At 39.8% G+C, this 19,057-nt stretch overlaps 1 protein-coding gene across 1 annotated transcript in view; it reads left to right on the top strand.

Moving 5' to 3' along the window:
* Nucleotides 1-19,057, top strand: part of FNDC3B (fibronectin type III domain containing 3B) — a 313,226-nt gene that overhangs the window by 160,078 nt on the left and 134,091 nt on the right. The window contains exon 4 of the mRNA XM_070946542.1: nucleotides 17,647-17,723. Within this exon, the coding sequence (XP_070802643.1) occupies nucleotides 17,647-17,723 (77 nt within the window). The remainder of the gene's footprint in view (nucleotides 1-17,646; nucleotides 17,724-19,057) is intronic.

Raw genomic sequence — 19,057 nt, 5'->3', positions numbered from 1 at the left:
AAATCTTGCTTCCAAGATTCTGAGTTACTATAAAGGAGTTGATAGCAATGCTGCTACTTTGTTGGTCTCTTGTATACATACATATAATTTTAATAAATATCTGGAGTTTTAATTCAATAATGAATGTTAATTCACCCGAAGGCATGCATGTGAGCGTGCTACTCAGTCACCTATTAAAAGTCATTGTGTAAAATAAATCCAGTTACATGAATTTGTCAAAAAATGTTTTTACTAGAATCTGTCAAAAAGTATTGGACACCATTGGCAAAATTATTGCATTACTGCATTCTTAAAGCATTCATACCTTTCAACTGGCACAAATAGGATTTAGGCTAGACTGGTCATTGATGTTATTAAGTCGTAGCTGCTTTTATATTTTCAAGTACTCTCTATTTTAGGAAAGCAGTTTTACTTAGAATTTAAGCGTGAACAATTTGCTGGAGCTTAAATTGGTTTAGCTAATGGGGTTTTTACTCAACTACTTTCAAACTCAGCATTGTTCATCAAAAATAGATTGGCATTTCTGTAAACGAAGAAGAAAATAGAGCGTGTGGGATTTTATGGTGGAGTGGTTGCTTGCTTTTTATATACCTTTTGGTTTCATGCAAATCAGTCCTCACAAATATGCCACTGAGTTTGGTTGAGTTGTTGTTGTTTTTTCATTTGATGGGAAAACAGAAGCGCAGAGAATTTATGTGGATCCCTCTAAAGTCATAGAGGAAATTGGCTTTAAAACTGGGATTAGCAGACATCTGAATCGCTTCTCCTGGGTTCCAGCATCCCAGTTCTTCCCAGGGAAGAGGAGGGAAACAAAGAATAACTTGTTGAAAACTATTCACTAATAAGAGGTGGCTGTGCAAACAGTTCTGTTGTTTCTATAGAAACAGCTAGGTTTGGGATGGGGGTTGAGAGATTGTTGTTACACACAGTCATGAATCTTTGTAACAAGGGGGAAACTGACTCATGATTGTGTAGGGAGACACAGAAGTACTTGCTGAAATTTCCTCTTGTTTTCTTTGTTTTTTTCCCTCTAAGACTTCCCTGTCCTATTTGTACTCACAATTTTACAGTCATTTCACACTATATTATATAATTGCAGCTGGATGCTAATTCATTCTCTAGGGTTCCCATAGTAGTAGTGGCCGGAAAGGAAAAAAACCCCAATCTATTACGTTACTAGGATGTAATGTAAATTAGCAGAAAAAGACGTACAATTTATTGAAATAGGGTGATTTCGGTTTTTCTTTAGAAATCATTCAATCAATCCACCAGTTTATGTGTAGACCAGTGGTGGAATTCAAATTTTTTTACTACCGGTTCTGTGGGCGTCGCTTGGTGGGCGTGGTGTGGCTTGGTGGGTGTGGCAGGGGAAGGATACTGCAAAATCTCCATTCCCACCCCACTCCAGGGGAAGGATACTGCAAAATTCCCATTCCCTCCACACTCCTGGGGGAAGGATATTGCAAAATCTCCATTCCCACCCAACTCTGGGACCAGCCAGAGGTGGTATTTGCCGGTTCTCCGAACTACTCAAAATTTCCGCTACCGGTTTTCCAGAACCTGTCAGAACCTGCTGAATAGCACCCCTGGTGCAGACCAAGCTAATGTAGACTTGCTCAAGGTGACTACTGAAAAACACAACTACATAGAATGTGAGAAACAGCTCTTGCTTCATTCATTCAGGGATATTTTGCCATTCCATATGCTTGAGCATTAAGATGTACAAGACATTGTGGTCCCTTCTCCTTCTCCTCCTTCTCTCCTCCTCTTCTTCCTCCTCTTCCTCCTCCTTCTTCATCTTCTCCTCCACTTTCCACTTCTTCCTCCTCCTTCCTCTTTTCATTGTATTTTGCATTTGGAAACAAGACAACAAGACTTGAGGACTCACACTGATCATGTAGATAGCTAAATATGAAGTCGGAAAGTTGGGTGGAGGAAGATGGCAGGAACAAAGGAAAGATGACAAACTTCTTTGTGTACTTCTGCAAAGACAATTGTGAAATTCATATGCCACAGCTGGAGAATTTGGAAAGCCATAACATCTGTGTTTGTAGAACAGTAAATTGTTTGTTGCAGTTTTGAATCTCCGCTTTATAATCCTTCTGTGCCTCAGCCCCACCCCTGGTTTTAAATAGCCTTCCTGGAGCAACATACAAGTTGGGTGGCGATATTTTAAAACCGATCTTAGAGTGCAAGAGATGTGTTGTTCTAAAGAAAAAATGGTCAAAAATTATTTTTAATGCATTTATAATATTTTATCATATCTATGGATGCTACACACAGAATAGGGCTTCTTGTTTGAGCTGCTTTGAGTTTGTCTGTGTATTCTGAGATATTTAATCCAGTACTTCTGGACGCCCTTTGGGCATAGCGTGATTTTCAATAGGATAAAGTAGAATTGTTCCCTGATTCCTCAAAGCCAACAAATCATCTTTACTTCTGCTGAACTATAATTGCTGAGAACAAAAACTAAAAATCATTATGAGCCATGGTAGCGCAGTGCAGGGGTGGGTTCTACTTACCTTTGCTACCAGTTCGCAGCGGGATCGTTTCTGATGATGTTAGGGTCAGTGGGCAGAGCCTCCTGCCAGTTTTACTACCGGTTCTATAGAACCAGTCCGAACCGGGGGCAACCCACTACTGGCGCAGTGATTAGAATGCAGTATTGCAGGCTGACCGTGCTAATTGCCAGCAGTTGACCAGCTCCAGGTTGACTCAGCCTTCCATCCTTCCGAGGTCGGTAAAATGAGGACCCAGATTGTTGGGGGCAATATACTGACTCTATAAAACTGGTTAGATGGGGTTGTAAAGCAATGTGAAGCGGTATATAAGTCTAAGTGCTATTGCTATTATTGTGTCCTGAGCTGCCACAGACCCTAAAATAACAATCTCTGTAGTTCATATGCCCGCTTTTCTTCTGTAGAACAGAAGAGGAAAAACTGACAGTACCGTACAGGTAGTCCTCAACTTACAACCATTTGTTTAGTGACCATACTAAGCTACCATGGCACTGAAAAAAGTGACTCACGACTTATGATCATTGTAGTGTCCCCATGGTCACATGATTAAAATTCAGACGCTTGCCAACTGGCATGTATTTACGTCGGTTTCGGTGTCCTGGGGTCATGTGATCATCTTTTGTGACCTTCTGACAAGCAAAGTCAACGGGGAAGCCAGATTCACTCAACAATCATGTTATTAACTTAACAACTGTGGCAAGAAAATAAAATGAGGTAATACTGTCTTGTCTAGCCATAGAAATTTTAGGTTCAATTATGGTCATAAGTCAAGGACTGATGTCCCCCTGGGGAGAAGGGCGGTATATAAGTTGAATTAATAATAAATAAATAAGGACTGCCTGTAATCAGTTTCAACAGTGCTCTACTATTAAGGCAGGGGTGAAATGCTCCCGGTTTGGCCCAGTTCAGCTGAACCGGTAGCGATGGCAGCCGATGGTTCGGAGAACCAATAGCGATGGTGGCACGAAGCTCCGCCCACCCGCCCAATCGTTGTTACTTCCTGGTTTTAATTTAATTAATTTTAATTAGCCTAATAAAGAAAATACTGGCTTAGCACCAGAAAACTTGCAGAGGCTTTGGAAATCACATAACAGCAATAGCTGGGAAAATTGAATGCTACGAGGCACAGATCATCCAATTTAAAGCAACTATTAGCTATTTCAATCAGACCAGAAGCGATTCTACCGAAGTATAAATGGCAATAAAAATTATTAAAATGGAAAACCAAACTAAAAGGAAACAATTCAGTTTTGGAAAGATCTATGGAAAACTGAAAAAGACTATAATAAAACAAGCTGGATGGATAAAAAAAAAATTGAAGATGAATGTAGTAAAACTCAAATGGAAGAACTAATAATAACAGCAAACATAGTTACAAATCAAGTGAAAAGGATTGAAAACTGGACATTATCTGGAAATGATCCATCCCCTGGCTTTGGGCTTAAATATATGACTAGGTTACATCCAATTATAGCTAAATCAGTTTCCATAAGGGACCTCAGCAACTGGTTAATAAGTGGCAAAACTTATCTGATTCAAAAAGACCAGAGAAAGAGACAATACCAGAAAACTAGAGTCCAATAATAAGCTTGTCTATAATATTTAAGTTAATTCACAAGGATAATAGTTGATAAAATCCAAGATTATTTAGCAAAAAGCAACATCCCTCCAGTAGAACAGAAAGAAAAAGCAGAGATAAAAAAACACCCCAACTTTTGATTGATAAAATGTCTGGAAAATGACAAAAACAGAAAACCAAGTTATGTATGGTCTACAGTGAATATAAAAAGGCATTATTGATTCATTACTACATGATTGGAACATCAAATGTTTGGAAGCAACTGATGTCTGTAAAACAGTAGAATGTTTATGTAGAAAATAATGAAGCTGTGGAAGATGGAATTGATGGTTGGAAATGAATAATATGGGCTTGTCATTATTAGCAAGACATCTTCCAGGGTGACTCATTATATCCCTTATATTTGTCATTACCATACAATCACTTTCAGTGATTTTGAAGAAAACAAATTCTGGTCATCAACCAATTTTAAAAAATGCTAATAAATCGGAAATTTGGTTTATATGGATGACCTAAAGCTTTATGGAAAATCAGAAATCGGAACCTAGTCATTAACTAACGGTAAATTTTAGCACAAATAAAGCAATCGAATTATAACTGTAATTTTTAGCACAGATAAAGCAATGGAATTTAGCTTAGAGAAATGTGCTATATAGCAATCAAGCAGGATAAAATCACAAACAGTAACGGAATTGAACTGCCAAATGAACGGGCAAACTACCAGGAGCTATCAGGGTGAAGCCTATTAGTATCTGGATATGAGGGATCCTTGGTGCTCTCTGAGCTTGCTTGTTTCCTGCAAATATTTCATTACCCTAACTAGATACTTAGGTAGGGTAATGAAAGGTTTGAAAGAAAACATGATCAGTGCTAGTAAGGAGTTAGTAAAGGTTAGCAAGAAAACATGATCAGTGCTAGTAAGGAGTTACTAACTGATGATGTTACCTAGTTATCCAGAACCCCCCTACATATTTGTAATCATGAGCTACAAATATTCTCCTTTATTAGTATCTGAATAATTTACAGTTGGATAATATCAAGCATGGACAAGTTAAAAAAATGTGATGAGTAAACTGCTAAAGACAAATTCGAACAGTGGAAACACCACCAAATTCATCAATACCTAGACCATACATGTGATACAGCACACTGCTGGAAATACTATTACAGTCATGTTGGGAGCACTGAAGCGCTTCCAGGTTGAAAGAATTGAAGGATGACATCACCGTTGCCCAGGGTACACTCAGTTGGGGGTTCCTTTCATGCCTCTGTTAAGTTGCCTACCAAAGTGGTACCCATTTATCTATTTGCAGTCACCCGCTTTCAAACTGCTGGGTGAGCAGAAGCTGGAGTATGTGACGGAAGCTCAACCTGTTTTTGCAGCAGCAACTGGGTCTCAAATGCATGCCTGTCAATTGTTAGCCCAGTGTCCTACTCACGTGCGCCATTTATTTCTGGAATTATTAAGTGAACACAAGCTGAAATGGTTAGTTTGGACTGAAAAAAACAGAAAACTGATGACTATTTACTATGCATTACATTCCCATAGTAAAATTGATCAGTTATACCTGCCTCCCCAGACATGGGGCAGAGGTTGACCTCAAGTCAAACTAGCTCCATGTTCTAGCCTAGTCCAGGAACATCTGGAACGGGACATTTTAAGACACTGCAGCCGAACGGTTGCTTTTAGCATTTTTCTTCTTGTTTTTCATAAAGGGCCAGGCTGGGCAGCCGTGTGGGAGGGAGGAAACTATGAAGGTCATCTGGGGTGGTAGACCGCAGGGCAGCGAGGGTGGTAATTTTTTTTCTTGCAGAAAAATAGTAGTTTTGTTGCCCTTTTACCTATACGCACGATAGATTAATTTGGATCTTCAATCTTGCTGACGGCATGTGATTAGAGAGATCTGGGTATCCCTTTGCAGAAACTTAATGGTAAAAATCTATGTAAAGTTTCTTGCGGCATTTCTCCATATTTTTTTTTAGACCGCAGTCCCTCCCAATCATATTTGAGAAGGCTGCAGTTGATAAACCTGGAGTCTTCTGCATGAAATCTACTGTGGATCTGTGGATCATGTCTGTATATACTGTGGGCCAGTGGTGGGTTGCTAGGAGTTCTACCCAGATTGGTGAACCGGTAGCGGTGGCAGGAGGCTCCGCCCACCCACGCTGGTCGCTTCTGCGCATGTGCAGAAGCTTTTGCGCATGCACAGAAGCATCACGCACACGCAAGCGCGCGCATATGAGCGAACTGGTAGCGACGGGTTTTGCAACCCACTACTGCTGTGGGCCTTTGTTTAGTTTTGCTCTAGCGATTGGGTGTAAGAACGGAGGGGACAGATGGGAGGAAGTTGGTAAATATTAGAAATTAGACACTACCTAAATGTTATTCATCCATGAATAAAATTTAGGTAGTGTCTAATTTCTAATTTGATTCCATGTTTGCAGTACTGCTTGGCACAAGGAACTGCAAATAGCTTAAACCTGGACAAACAATGTTGCTTGGCCATTTCTTCCTTGGTCTCCATTAATCTGATAAATTATTGCTTTACTGCTATTGCTAATGTGCTTCAGAGGGGCTCCTCCCATTGGCTGTACTGGTTTAGGATTATGGAAATCGAAGAAGGTTGCTGCAAAACTCGTGAGGTTAAAGCTGCAGAGATCTTCACCGCATGTTCAGAATTCAGGTAGTCCTCAACTTACAATCGCAATTGAGCCCAAATTTTCCGTTGCTATGGAAGACCATTGTTAAGTAAGCTTTGCCCCACTTTACGACCTTCCATGCCAGAATTGTTAAGTGAATCACTGCACTTATTAAGTTAGTAACATGCTTAAGTGAACCTGGCTTCCCCATTGACTTTGCTTTGTCAGAAGGTCACAAAAGGTGATCCCATGACCCTGGGACACTGCAACCATTATAAATACATGCCAGTTGTCAAGCGTACAAATTTTGATCATGTCACCATGGGGATGCTGCAATGGACGTAAGTTGAAAAACCAGTCATAAGTCTCTTTTTTGAGTGCTGCTGTAACTTCAAACGGTTACTGAATGAATGGTTGTCAAAAATTACCTGTACATCAGTGGTGGGTTTCAAAAATTTTTACTACTGGTTTGGTGGGCATGGCTTGGTGGCAGGGGAAAGTTACTGCAAAATCCACATTTCCTCCCAATCAGCTGGGACTCGGGAGGCAGAGAATAGATGGGGGCCGGGCCAGTCAGAATTTTTACTATCGGTTCTCCGAACTACTCAAAATTTCCGCTACCGGGTCTCCAGAACTGGTCAGAACCTACTGAAATCCACCTCTGCTGTACATGCCTTTTCAATTATGGCAATTCAGGGATTGTTGCTTTCTACTTAAAAAAAGAAGGTGGGTTATTAGGGAAGAGAGGGGGGAGGGAGGGAGAGAGAGAGACAGAGACAGAGACAGAGAGAGAGACATACAAGTTGTCCTATGTACTTGGATATTCTATTTTTTCCTGGATGTAGAACAAGGTTTCTCCCCCTAGTTTAGTCTGTAGCAATCTAAGGCTGATAGAGGAAATGAAAGGGAAGCAATGCACATGTGACTTGCATTGACATAAAGCTGGTTCATTCAGCAGGTTAGAAATGAAGTGCATACCATACATATCTGTTGGGAATACAAACATTAAAAGCAGACATTACGTAACTGATGAATATTTGATAGGTGCCTTAGTGTTGTGATAGTAGAAATTCACACGAATTCTAAGGCCTTTCCTCTCACTCTTTGGAAATGTAATTCAAAATATCGGGTTCAGTGTCAACTTTATTCCACAATCAGTGGACTGAGTTACATCTTAGTCTGAAATGTTTTGGCTGCTGGCTGATGATGAATTAATTTGATAGAACTGATTTTAACATACTCCATGGATTTTCCCATACTCCTTCAGTAGGTGTGATTTCTTTAACAGTATTCGCTATTTTTGACAGATGTTTGTCCCTTGTCTTACAGTCTAGACAGATGTGATTTACATATTGTAGCCTAGGTGATAAATTGTTCTGGGACTAAAGCTTATATTCAGTGCTTGAAAAGTCTATGAAATAATCTTTGCTGGTAGCTTTCCATGATTTAATGTGTTCAAGATACAGACCACAAGGTAGGAAAAGAAGGTAAGCAGCAGACGTGACTTTTAGTTGTTTGGCTAGGATAGTAACTTTAACTCCAAATGTCCTTTAAAAGGCCATGATATTTTATTAGAGCATTTTATTAGAAATTGATTTATTACTTAGATAACTAGGTGCGAGCTGTCAGTATTTTCGAGTGATGTATTGTCTCACCAAGCTAGCCAAGATCCTTTTTTAAAAAAGTGATGAGCCCAGTTATCATATTTGTGGTCTTACACATGTCCTGCATATTTTCAAGATTCATGCCTGCCAGCTATGTGCAATGACAATCTGTTGCCCAGTATGATGACAATCTGTTGTGAAGTATTCTATACTGCTAATTAGGATTTGTCTTTATTGGCAATCCCAAAAGTGTTTTTTTTTTTTTCAGGAGGCAACTGGACTTTCTAGTTTTTCTTTGAAGAAGTTTCGCTTCCCATCCAAGAAGCTTCTTCAGCTCTGACTGGGTGGTGGGGAATGGAAGGACTTATATCCCTTGCAGATAGCTGGTCATTCGCATCCTTTTAGAGCAGGGGTGTCAAACTCAAGGCCCATAGGCCGGATTTGGCCCACAGGGTGCTTAGATCTGGCCCGTGAGGCCATCCTGGAAACAATGAATGACCGTCCAGCAATGCCTCTGGAGTCCCATATGTTTTGTCTGGCCCTCAATGCCTGTGATAGAATAATTGAGAGACACTGCTCTGAAGCATTTGTATATTTATTACTATATATCAGCAAACTCTGTGATTCTGCTCATCCTACTGATTGCTTGTTTGTGCACAGGTCACATAAAAATCCACACTTGGAGACTGAATTTCCAAGGCTGAAGAGCCTCGGTGGTGCAGCGGACTAAGTGCTGTTAAGTGCTAGCACATGGCTGCCAGCTGCCTGCAATTAGTGCGAGTTCAAATCTCACCAGGCTCAAGGTTGACTCAGCCTTCCATCCTTTTGAGGTAGATAAATTGAGGACCCAGATTGTGGGGCAATAAGCCAGCTTTGTATAGAACAACACTGCTTGGGGGGGCTGAAAGCCCTAATAAGCAGGTATATACATACATAAAAGTATGCAGGCTATTGCTATAATGCATTGTAAGCCGCCCTGAGTCTACAGAGAAGGGCGGCATATAAATTGGACTAATTAATTAATAAATAAATAAATAAATAAATAAATAAATAAATAAATAAATTTATCAGCACATTGAAAGCTGCTTAGTATTATGGGCTACCACAGCTGGGTAAATAATTTGTAGTGGATGGTTGCTACTTATTCATCACATTAAAGCCGCCTTATTATCAAAAGACCCAAGAAACTTCAGTTTTCGTTTAACAAATCCACATTCAGATCACTTGTGCTTAACTGCCTTTCCAGGTATCCCCATACCCCCTTGAGGATTTTTTTGTGTGTGCGTTTTCAAACAAATCAGTAATGATGTGCATTGTAATACTGGCATCAGAATAGGAAAGGAGAACAAATGACCTCAGTTAAGGGAAATTAACTTAGTGGTTTAGTGTAGTAGCTTGGCCATGTTAAAAGCAATATCAGTAGTGACTTCATTGGTTATAAAGAATCAGTATGTACCAAGGGGTTGATACAGAAGATCCTGGGACCCAGAAGGCCCCACCCTCTCAGTCTTATGGAAGGCCATAAAGAAGCTGGTTATTCCCCATTGGAGCTTGGAGGGTGGGGGTGATTCAGTGGTGAGTTTCAAATTTTTTTACTACCGGTTCTGTGGGTGTGGCTTGGTGGGCGTGGCAGGGAAAGGATATTGTAAAATCTCCATTCCCACCCCACTCTAGGGGAAGGTTACTGCAAAATCTCCATTTCCTCTGAATCAGCTTGGACTCGGGAGGCAGAGAATAGATGGGGGCAGGGCCAGTGAGAGGTGGTATTTACTGGTTCTCCGAACTACTCAAAATTTCTGCTACCAGTTCTCCAGAACTGGTCAGAACCTGCTGAAACCCACCTCTGGGGTGATTGGCTGCATCAGAGTAGAATGACTGAGGCATCAAGGTTCTGAACTTTTAGCCCAGTGTTGCTGTTGTGAGCTATTCAGAGTTAAGATTCTTAGCATAGGTAGCCATAAAGTCAAATAAATAAACAGGAATAGTTCAACATGATAGCGGTGTTGAACCTATATTGTGGCAGTCCAATATCTAAGGGACTGCCACAAAGAAGGAGAAGGTCAAGCTATTCTTCAAACACCTGAAGGCAGAACTAGAAGAAATTGATGGAAACTCATCAAGGAGAGAAGCAACTTAGAACTAAGGAGAAATTTCCTGACAGTTAGAACAATTAATCAGCGGAACAACTTGCCTCCAGAAGTCATGGGTAGTTTCAACACTGGAGGTTTTTAAGACGAGATTGGATCACCATTTCTTTGAAATGGGTATAGGGTTTCCTGCCTGAGCAGGATGTTGGACTAGAAGACCTCCAAGGTCCCTTCCAACTCTGTTATTCTGTTAGCATGATTTAAAACTAAGAACTCCTCCTAAACAATTTTCTTGAAGCAACTTAATTGAACTGGATGTTACTTAGGTTATTTAAAGTAGGCCATGTAGAAAATCCCATATTCCAGGGGTCTCCAAACTTAACAACTTTAAGACTTGTGGACTTCAACTCCCAGAATTCCTCAGTGAACTTTGCTGGCTGAGGAATTCTAGGAGCTGAAGTCCACAAATCTTAAAGTTGCCAAGTTTGGAGACCCCTGCCATATTCTATATTATATTTAACTGTTTAAATAGGTTTTTGTATTGTGTAAACCATCCAGAAGTGGGCGTCCATATCAAATGCAATGGAATTGAACATTACATCTTGTTTGACTGTTCTACTTGATTTGTGTAGACTTTGGAGCTTTACTTTAAGAACTCTGTGAAAGTTAAGTTGATCATGAGCTTAGTTTTAAAGCCAACACTTGACACATGGAAGAAGTAGTCGAAAATTCTTATTATGGTTGTGAAGGGTAAATTCTCTGCAATGGGTACTTGGCTGTGTTCCATACCATAAAATGCTGTTCTTTTTAATGACAAAAAAAAAAAACTGACAAAAAACATAAAAAGAAACCCATAGGCTTCCTTAACTGAATTTTATACTGAAAAAAAAATGAACTTAAGTATAACAGTACAGTATATATTTCAAAATGTAAACATAACACTAGGAGGCATTCAAATTTTCATGTAAAAAGAAACTTCAGTAGAATTTTTCAGGGGAAGAAGAAACCTACAAAGGAGCATCCATTGACTATGTTCCGCGGTGGGATTCAGCCAGTTCGCACTACTTCGGGAGAACCGGATGTTAACTTTCTGAGCAGTTTGGCAAACTGGTTATTGGAAGAAATCATTAAGGCAGAGAACCAATTGTTAAATTACTGGAATCCCACCACTGACCATGTTGGCTGGGGATAATGGGCTCAAGAAATCTAGAGCCTATTTGGTTAAGGAAGGCTAGACTAGAATAACAATGAAAACCAAAACGACACGAGGCAGTATCAATGATTAACTCTTCCTAGATGTTTCCTGCACAGTACTCAGTACTAGTACTAGTAAAGAATATAAATGAATTAGTTAATGACCATGTTAAAATGATACATGAGCAAGCAAATATTGCCATCTGTGCCAAATAGAAAATAAAATACTGTTGCAGTATTTTTTTTTTTTAAAAGGAGTTGGGAATTAAAAATGAGAGGGTGATTAATCAGACAGAATTTCCTGAAATAAGACATGACTTCATTCTGGAGACAAAAAAAAAAAAAAGGAAGATAGTCATAGGATATATGACCACTTCCATCATAGTGGAATTGTGATTATTTCTGGAAAGTGATGCAAACTTGAAGGACATGGTTGTGCTGGTGGATTTAAATCCATTCACTCAATTAGGCAAAGTAATTAGTGTGCCAGCTAATAAGTCACAGAAATAATTGGCTTCTTGTTTTGTTTCTTTAGTATTTAGAACCCAATAGCTTTTTGTATATTATAGTACCATTCATTCTTTTCAAGTAGGCCAGGGTGACTAGGGTACAAGATTGCCATAGTGAAGACCATTCTTTAGGAAAATTGTGTTTTAAGACAAAATACTAAATTAATCTGGTCATTGCTTGGAGGAATGTGAATGGTGCAGTGGCCTAGAGGTGGAGCTCTTGCCTCACAATCAGGAGACTGTGAGTTCAATCCTAGGTAGAGACAGATATTTCTCTCTCTAGGCACAATGAGAATATATCTGCTGAACAAAGCTTCACATTGGGGACAGGAAGGGCATCCGGCCAGTAAACACTCAGCTCCATTCAGTTGCACAGACTCCACTCCGCAAGGGATTATGGGATGATTGCTTGGAGGAGTGTAGGAGGAGGTGTATATGTGTACATACGATGCTTAGTTAATCTGATCAGGTAAGGTCCAATAGAACCAAGCTTGTTGGGTTCGTTTATAGTTCTAGATATTGTGTGCAGACAAAAAATGGAATAATATATTACCAGTTTAGACGTGTTATGCGAACTAAGCCAATATTAGTGGTCAGGGGTTAACGAGGTCAAATCCTTTCATGTGGGGGACAAATTGATACCTGCTTGGGCACCATTATGAATAAATGAATCCTCATGGATCAGTGACTTTGGGTGAAAGCAGCAATTCTTCAATTAGAGTGGAAGAGTTATTTCCTACACCTTTCTGTAGGCTCCTGGAAGGAATTTGCATAGATTCAGATTGCACTGGCCAGCTATATATTTCAAAATTGTCTTCTATCTGTAAATGATATGATATTTCATTCTAATAATCTCCAACATTTTGGACTACTGGGAATATTTGGAATTTTAGAGATATGCCCTTGTTATTAAATGCTCTTCCATGGTGTAACCATTCAAAAAATACCCTCATATCAGGAGGCAAACCTAATACAGGTAGCCCTTAACTTACAACAAGAGTGAAACAAATTGCTTTGGAATATGATAGTTTCTCTTCTCTAGAGGTATATAAACAGGGGTAGAATAGTCATCTATTAAGGATATCATAATGTCTGCCTGGGGAATTCTGGGACTTGAAGTCCACATACATCTTAAAAGTTGGTAAGGTTGAGAAACATTGGCTGAGGGAAAGCAGGGATTTTAAAAAGTGGATTTGTTCTAGCTGTATGATTGCAATGTCTTTTGTGTGGGTTTAGCATTCATTTATGCACACCAATATTAGTCTTTTAAAAGAACCAAGGAATTGCTGCAGGCAGGAGAAAGTTTCAGGCTTCAAATAGAGTTACCAGTTGAAGTAGTTTGGATGACGGTAACAAAGAATGAGAAATGAAATGTATGTGGAAATCATTTTTGCAGCATTGATGTCAAGACAGTGAAAACATGCTATAGTAATAAATCATCCCCTCTTCCAGCATTTTCTAAATTCTTTATCAAAATGATATTAACAGACTGACGGTCACACCTGAGGTTCAGAGACTACTTATGAAGTGCACATATGATGATCACACAGAGAGAGAGAGAGAGAGGGAGAGAGAGGGAGGGAGGGAGAGAGAAGGCTAGAACAAGTCAAGGGAATTTGAATGTAAAAGTGGTTGGCACCTGCTTTGACCTAAAAGTAGAAAACCCCTGAGATATCGAAACACTGCTATCATGTCACCCCTAGTCCTTCTAGAGCAGGGGTGTCAAACTCAAGGCCTGCAGACCAAATGCTTAGATCTGGCCAGTGGGGCTGCCTTGGAAACAGTGAAGGACCGGCTGGTGCAGTGGTGGGTTGCCCTGGGTTCAGACCGGTTCTATAGAACAGGTAGTAAAACCAGCGGAGGGCTCCGCCCACTGACCCGGACGTCATCAGAAGTGATCCGTGCATGCGCAGAAAAGCACACATGCAGGCACAATAGTAAAGGTAAGTAAAACCCACCCCTGGGCTGGTGGTACCTCTGTCATCAAAAATGGAGGTCGGGAGGACTGCATGTGGCCCTCCCGAGCTCCATTTTCGGCTGCAACGGCCTCCAACCCTCTGCCAGCAAAAACAGAGCTTGATAGGGCTGTGCCTAGCTCCATTTTCACTGGCAGAGCACTCAGGCCACCACAGATGCCCCGACACGAGTGACATTGAGCTGCCCACACACACCCTGCCCCCACAAGGTCAAGCACAACCCTGATGCGGCCCTCAATGAAATTGAGTTTGACACCCCTGTTCCAGAGGAACTAATTGGCCTTTTCTCTTCTAAGCAAAGTCTCTGCCTGATAGATTTTCCTCTAGATGCTTTGGGAGTACAATTCCCAGAAAAGAATTCTAGGAATTAGGATTCCAAGATCACTGGAGTTTACCAGTTTGAGGAAGTTTACTTTTAAACTCTGTCTGTGGTTTTTATTTCCCATAAATTCAGGGTTCTAATCCCTATGTTACATGCATTACTATATTTACATTTGATCCTCCAGAAATGATTTTTTCACATCCAAGGCTGGAGTTTTGAGTGGAAACTTTTAAGTCTCTTGCTTATATAACCACATTCTTTGGTTAATCTGAAGTGCTGAGGTAATGAGTTTTGTGATTTTCATATGTTCCTGAGATAGTTCTTCACATATATAAAACTGAATGCAACTGGGAGCCTTGATTCAACAGTCATAAAGAAAAAGTTTTCTCTAGATGCAGATGCCAAACACTGCATCCATATGAGTGGCAATTCGGTTTGTTTGTAACACTCACATTTTTCAGAGAGTAGTTTCAAATATTTCAAAACTAAGTTGCAACTGTTTCTTCTACTCCAGGACAATATTCACATTATGTGGTTTACTATGTTATTTATACAACTTAAACGAGGCATGCAGATCTTTATGAATGTTTGTGCAAATAGCTGAATCTCTATATAGGATCAAGAGTTAGTATACCATAAATACTGTAGCAACAAGACCAAATTTTGAATTGGAAATCTCTAGCTCAGGGGTGTCAAACTCAATTTCATTGAGGGCCGCATCAGGGTTGTGTTTGACCTTGGGGGGCCAGGGTGGGCATGGCCAGGGTGGGTGTGGCCAGGGTGGGTGTGGCCAGCTTGATGTCACTCATGTCGGGAGCGCCTGTGGTGGCCTGAGCGCTCTGCCAGCAAAAATGGGCTCCCGAGCTCCGTTTTTGGCTGTGACGGCCTCCTGCAACCCTGTGCCAGTGAAAACCCGCTGCCCTCCCAAGCTCCATTTTCACTGGCAGACGCACCACAGGCCGGTCCTTTGCTGTTTCCAGGGTGGTCCCACAGGCAAGATCTAAGCACCCCATGAGCCAGATTTGGCCCCCGGGCCTTGAGTTTGACACCCCTGCTCTAGCTTGTATCTTGTACACTGTGAATTGACTGAGTTTTCCTCTCTCAATTGTTCTATCTTTCAGTTGCTTCTGACTCTTTGTAACCCAATGAATATCACTTTTCAGCATCAATAATAATTCCCTTGAGTTCTTGTAAACATACAGCTATGTCATCAGTGACAGTAACTAGACGTCTTGTTTTATGTCATTCTTTCTCAATTGCCTTCCTTTTTCCAAACTTCAAGGTCTTCTCCAATGCCTTTCTATTATGTGTGTAAAACATCCAAGTTTTAATTTCATTAATGATGTTTCTGGTGAGCGATCTGCTTTTATTTCATTTAGGACAGATTTATTTATTTAGACTATTTATACACTCAAGGTGACTGTAGGCAGTGTAGGGAGGTTTGTTCTTGCACTCCAAAATCCCTCAACAATTTTCTCTAGTATTGTACCACAATTAGGAGGAATCAATTTTTCATTGTTCAGTTTTGCTGATTACCCAGAGATCTATTACACTTGGAATAAATACTGCTTTGACGACATGTACTTAAATTTTCAGTATTCTGTCTCCGCAGTTTAATATTTTTTTTTAGATCAGAAGTCTCCAAACTTGGCAACTTTAAGACTTGTCAACTTCAGCTCCTAAAATTCCTCAGTTAGCCATGCTGGGTGGGAAATTCTGGGACTTAAAGTCTACAAGTCTTAAGTTTAAAGACCTCTGGTCTAGATCTACCATAGTCAAATAGTAGACATCCATTTATTTCATGGCTATGAAAACCATCCCTGTGACTTTTTGTGATGATAGAAAAAGGAGTTTGATACAATGTCACCTTCCTGTTTGCTTACTTCCCACTGGGCTGTCATTGCCTGTTGACATTATCTGTTCTTTGAGCTTCGGCAAGAGTTCCCTTAAGTCTTCTTCTCTAGCTCTCATCAAACAGGTATCTTTAGCATATCTGAGCATATTTCTGAAAGGCCATAATTCTGACATATTGAACCATTCAAATATTTAAGTTGTTATATAGACGCTTCCTTGAATGTCATCATTACATCTGAATAGCTCCCTGTGAATGTAATTCTCCAGAATTATTTTGTAGTATGTACTAACACCTACATTTTTTATTACCATTGTAAAGCATCAATCAACAACAGAGGCTTTCTGGTGCAGTTTAGATTTTGAGATATACACTAACAAGAGCTACTATTGTTGGATGAAGACGTATCAGTCATGAAAGTCAGTAGGATTCTTTCAGCCTCATGTTGTTACTCCAAATGTAAACCAGGATGTACCCATGTTTGATGCTCAAGCTTTGGGAATCAGATCTGGGTATAAACATGATAAATCAAATAGCTCAAAGTTGACATAGGAGTTCAATTGTAACTATGAATGTCGAAAAGCTTACTGCACACTCTTAACAGAAACATTCTTTAGATGCACCTGGAAAGATATGGCTGCTGTTTGTGTATTAGTTTCTTTCACATTACTTTAGAAATAACTGTGCGTGCTCATAACTATCATCGAGGTGTGTGAGAAGGAAAGTATTGTTTGCACGAGGTGTAAATACAAAAGGAAGCCAGAGCACATTAGAACTAGTGGTTGCTTCAACATCAACAATACCAGTGGTGAAATCCAATTGTTTTTACTACCGATTCTGTGGGCGTGGCTTATTGGTGTGGCTTGGTGGATGTGGCAGGGGGAGGATACTGCAAAATCTCCATTCCCACCCCACTCCAGGGGAAGGATATTGCAAAATCCCCATTCCCTCCCCACTCTTGGGGCCAGCCAGAGGTGGTATTTGCCAGTTCTCCGAACTACTCAAAATTTCCGCTAGTGGTTCTCCAGAACTTGCCAGAACCTGCTGGATTTCACCCCTGAACAGTACCATTACAAGGATAGAGGCAGCCCAAGTTTGTCTAGCTATCATTTGTTTGTCATTTGTTAGTATTTATTATCTAACCCAAAGCCAGAAGATTCTAGTACGCAATGAATGCAAAACCACTCAAGGTAGATTCTCACAATCAGGAAAGTATGCATAAAATGTGACTTCTATGTAAACCCCAAAACACAGAACAAAATCAAATTATCTTGGAAATTTTCAGCACAGTGCATTATATTGAGCATTAATTGTGTCTCCATTGTTTAATTTTCTTTTTCTTTTTTGTTTTCCCTGTCCTACAGGACCTGCAGAGGTACCCATGATGTCCCCCAATGGATCTATTCCTCCCATACATGTGCCTCCAGGTTATATATCACAGGTATGCTTTCTTCAGCAGGAGAATGTAGCATGGCTGGGTTGTGTGATCTTCACCAATTCTGTAATGGCATTTCTGCAATTTCTCTCCTTTTCGTTTAAAGAGAAACAGACAAATATCAAGCTTTCAAGGCTGGCTTCAAAGGCATGATGTGAACGTATGTGGACAATGACTAGTTAAATCTAAAAAACAGTAGATTTCATTCTCAGCAGTAACTCTTTGCCCTGTACCTAAATTACTATGAGCTATAGGGAAAGAATTCTTACTCACTGTGACATTGCAGTTCATTGCTTTATTTTATTTTTTATTTTTTTCAGGCCATAAGGGAGATAATTTTGAGACTGGTTTATAAGCCAGGCATTTCTAGTAATTCTATTTTGGCTTCTTTTATTGTGACAGTTCTTTTTTTTTTTACCCTTGTCAGTTGAGATGTTTATTATGTCATCTCTTGAGTTGAGTATCGACCGCTTTTTCCACTTCCATCTAATGCGTTTCCATTGCAAAAAATGGATAAGGATTTCATTTATTGTTTTTCCTTTCTGTCTTGGTCGAAGAATCAAATACCTTCTGTGACTGATTTCCACACATTTCAGCATATAGATCAGAAGGAGCTGAATTTTTTTCTTAATAGCATCGCTAATTTCCAGCAACTGACCAGGTATTTGTTAATCTGGGAAGTTATCCAGAGCTCTGCCTATCTTAAAGAGACTCTCCCATTTCCATCTGGTAGGCCCTGTCAGTTTATTTTCTTTTAAGTGCTCCAGGATGAGATAGTTTTGGTCCTGTCACTGATGCTGAACTTGGAAAGGAATGTAGAACTGACCTTGGGGACAAGAAAAGAATGGAAGGGCCATTAAGGAGGGACTTGCAGAACAGATTCTGAGAAAGAGCATAAGAAAGAAATTCAAAGCTATCTCACCTTGATTTTTTATTTCATTTTATTTTATTTTAGGTATATTGTGGAACAATGAGCAACTTAGTCAGGTTTTCAAAATTCTGATACTCTACCTTACTATAATAAAGTGGATTCCTAGAATCCTTGCCATGTCTATCTCTTGAACTAGCCTACTTCATAATTCTGTTATGATAATATTACCATATTTAACATTCATTTTTGATACCTTATTTTAAATTATACTTTATTAGGGCATTTATTTATTTAATCAATCAATCAAGATGTATAGAGTTTTCCATTCAACACTAACTCAAGGGGATGTACATGATTGAAAACAATGCATACTAATAAAAAAAAGATGTAACAATATAGCAAAAACATATAGCACCAGAGGCAACTTCAGAGGGCATAAAACAGTCCGAGATCATCAAGAGGGGCACAG

This window comes from Pituophis catenifer, unplaced genomic scaffold (assembly GCF_029215685.1).
Source record: "Pituophis catenifer annectens isolate HBS135680 unplaced genomic scaffold, rPitCat1.0.hap2 SCAF_6, whole genome shotgun sequence".
In the NCBI taxonomy this organism is placed as follows: Eukaryota; Metazoa; Chordata; class Lepidosauria; order Squamata; family Colubridae; genus Pituophis; species Pituophis catenifer.
This window is presented reverse-complemented; position numbering and strand designations above follow the sequence as displayed.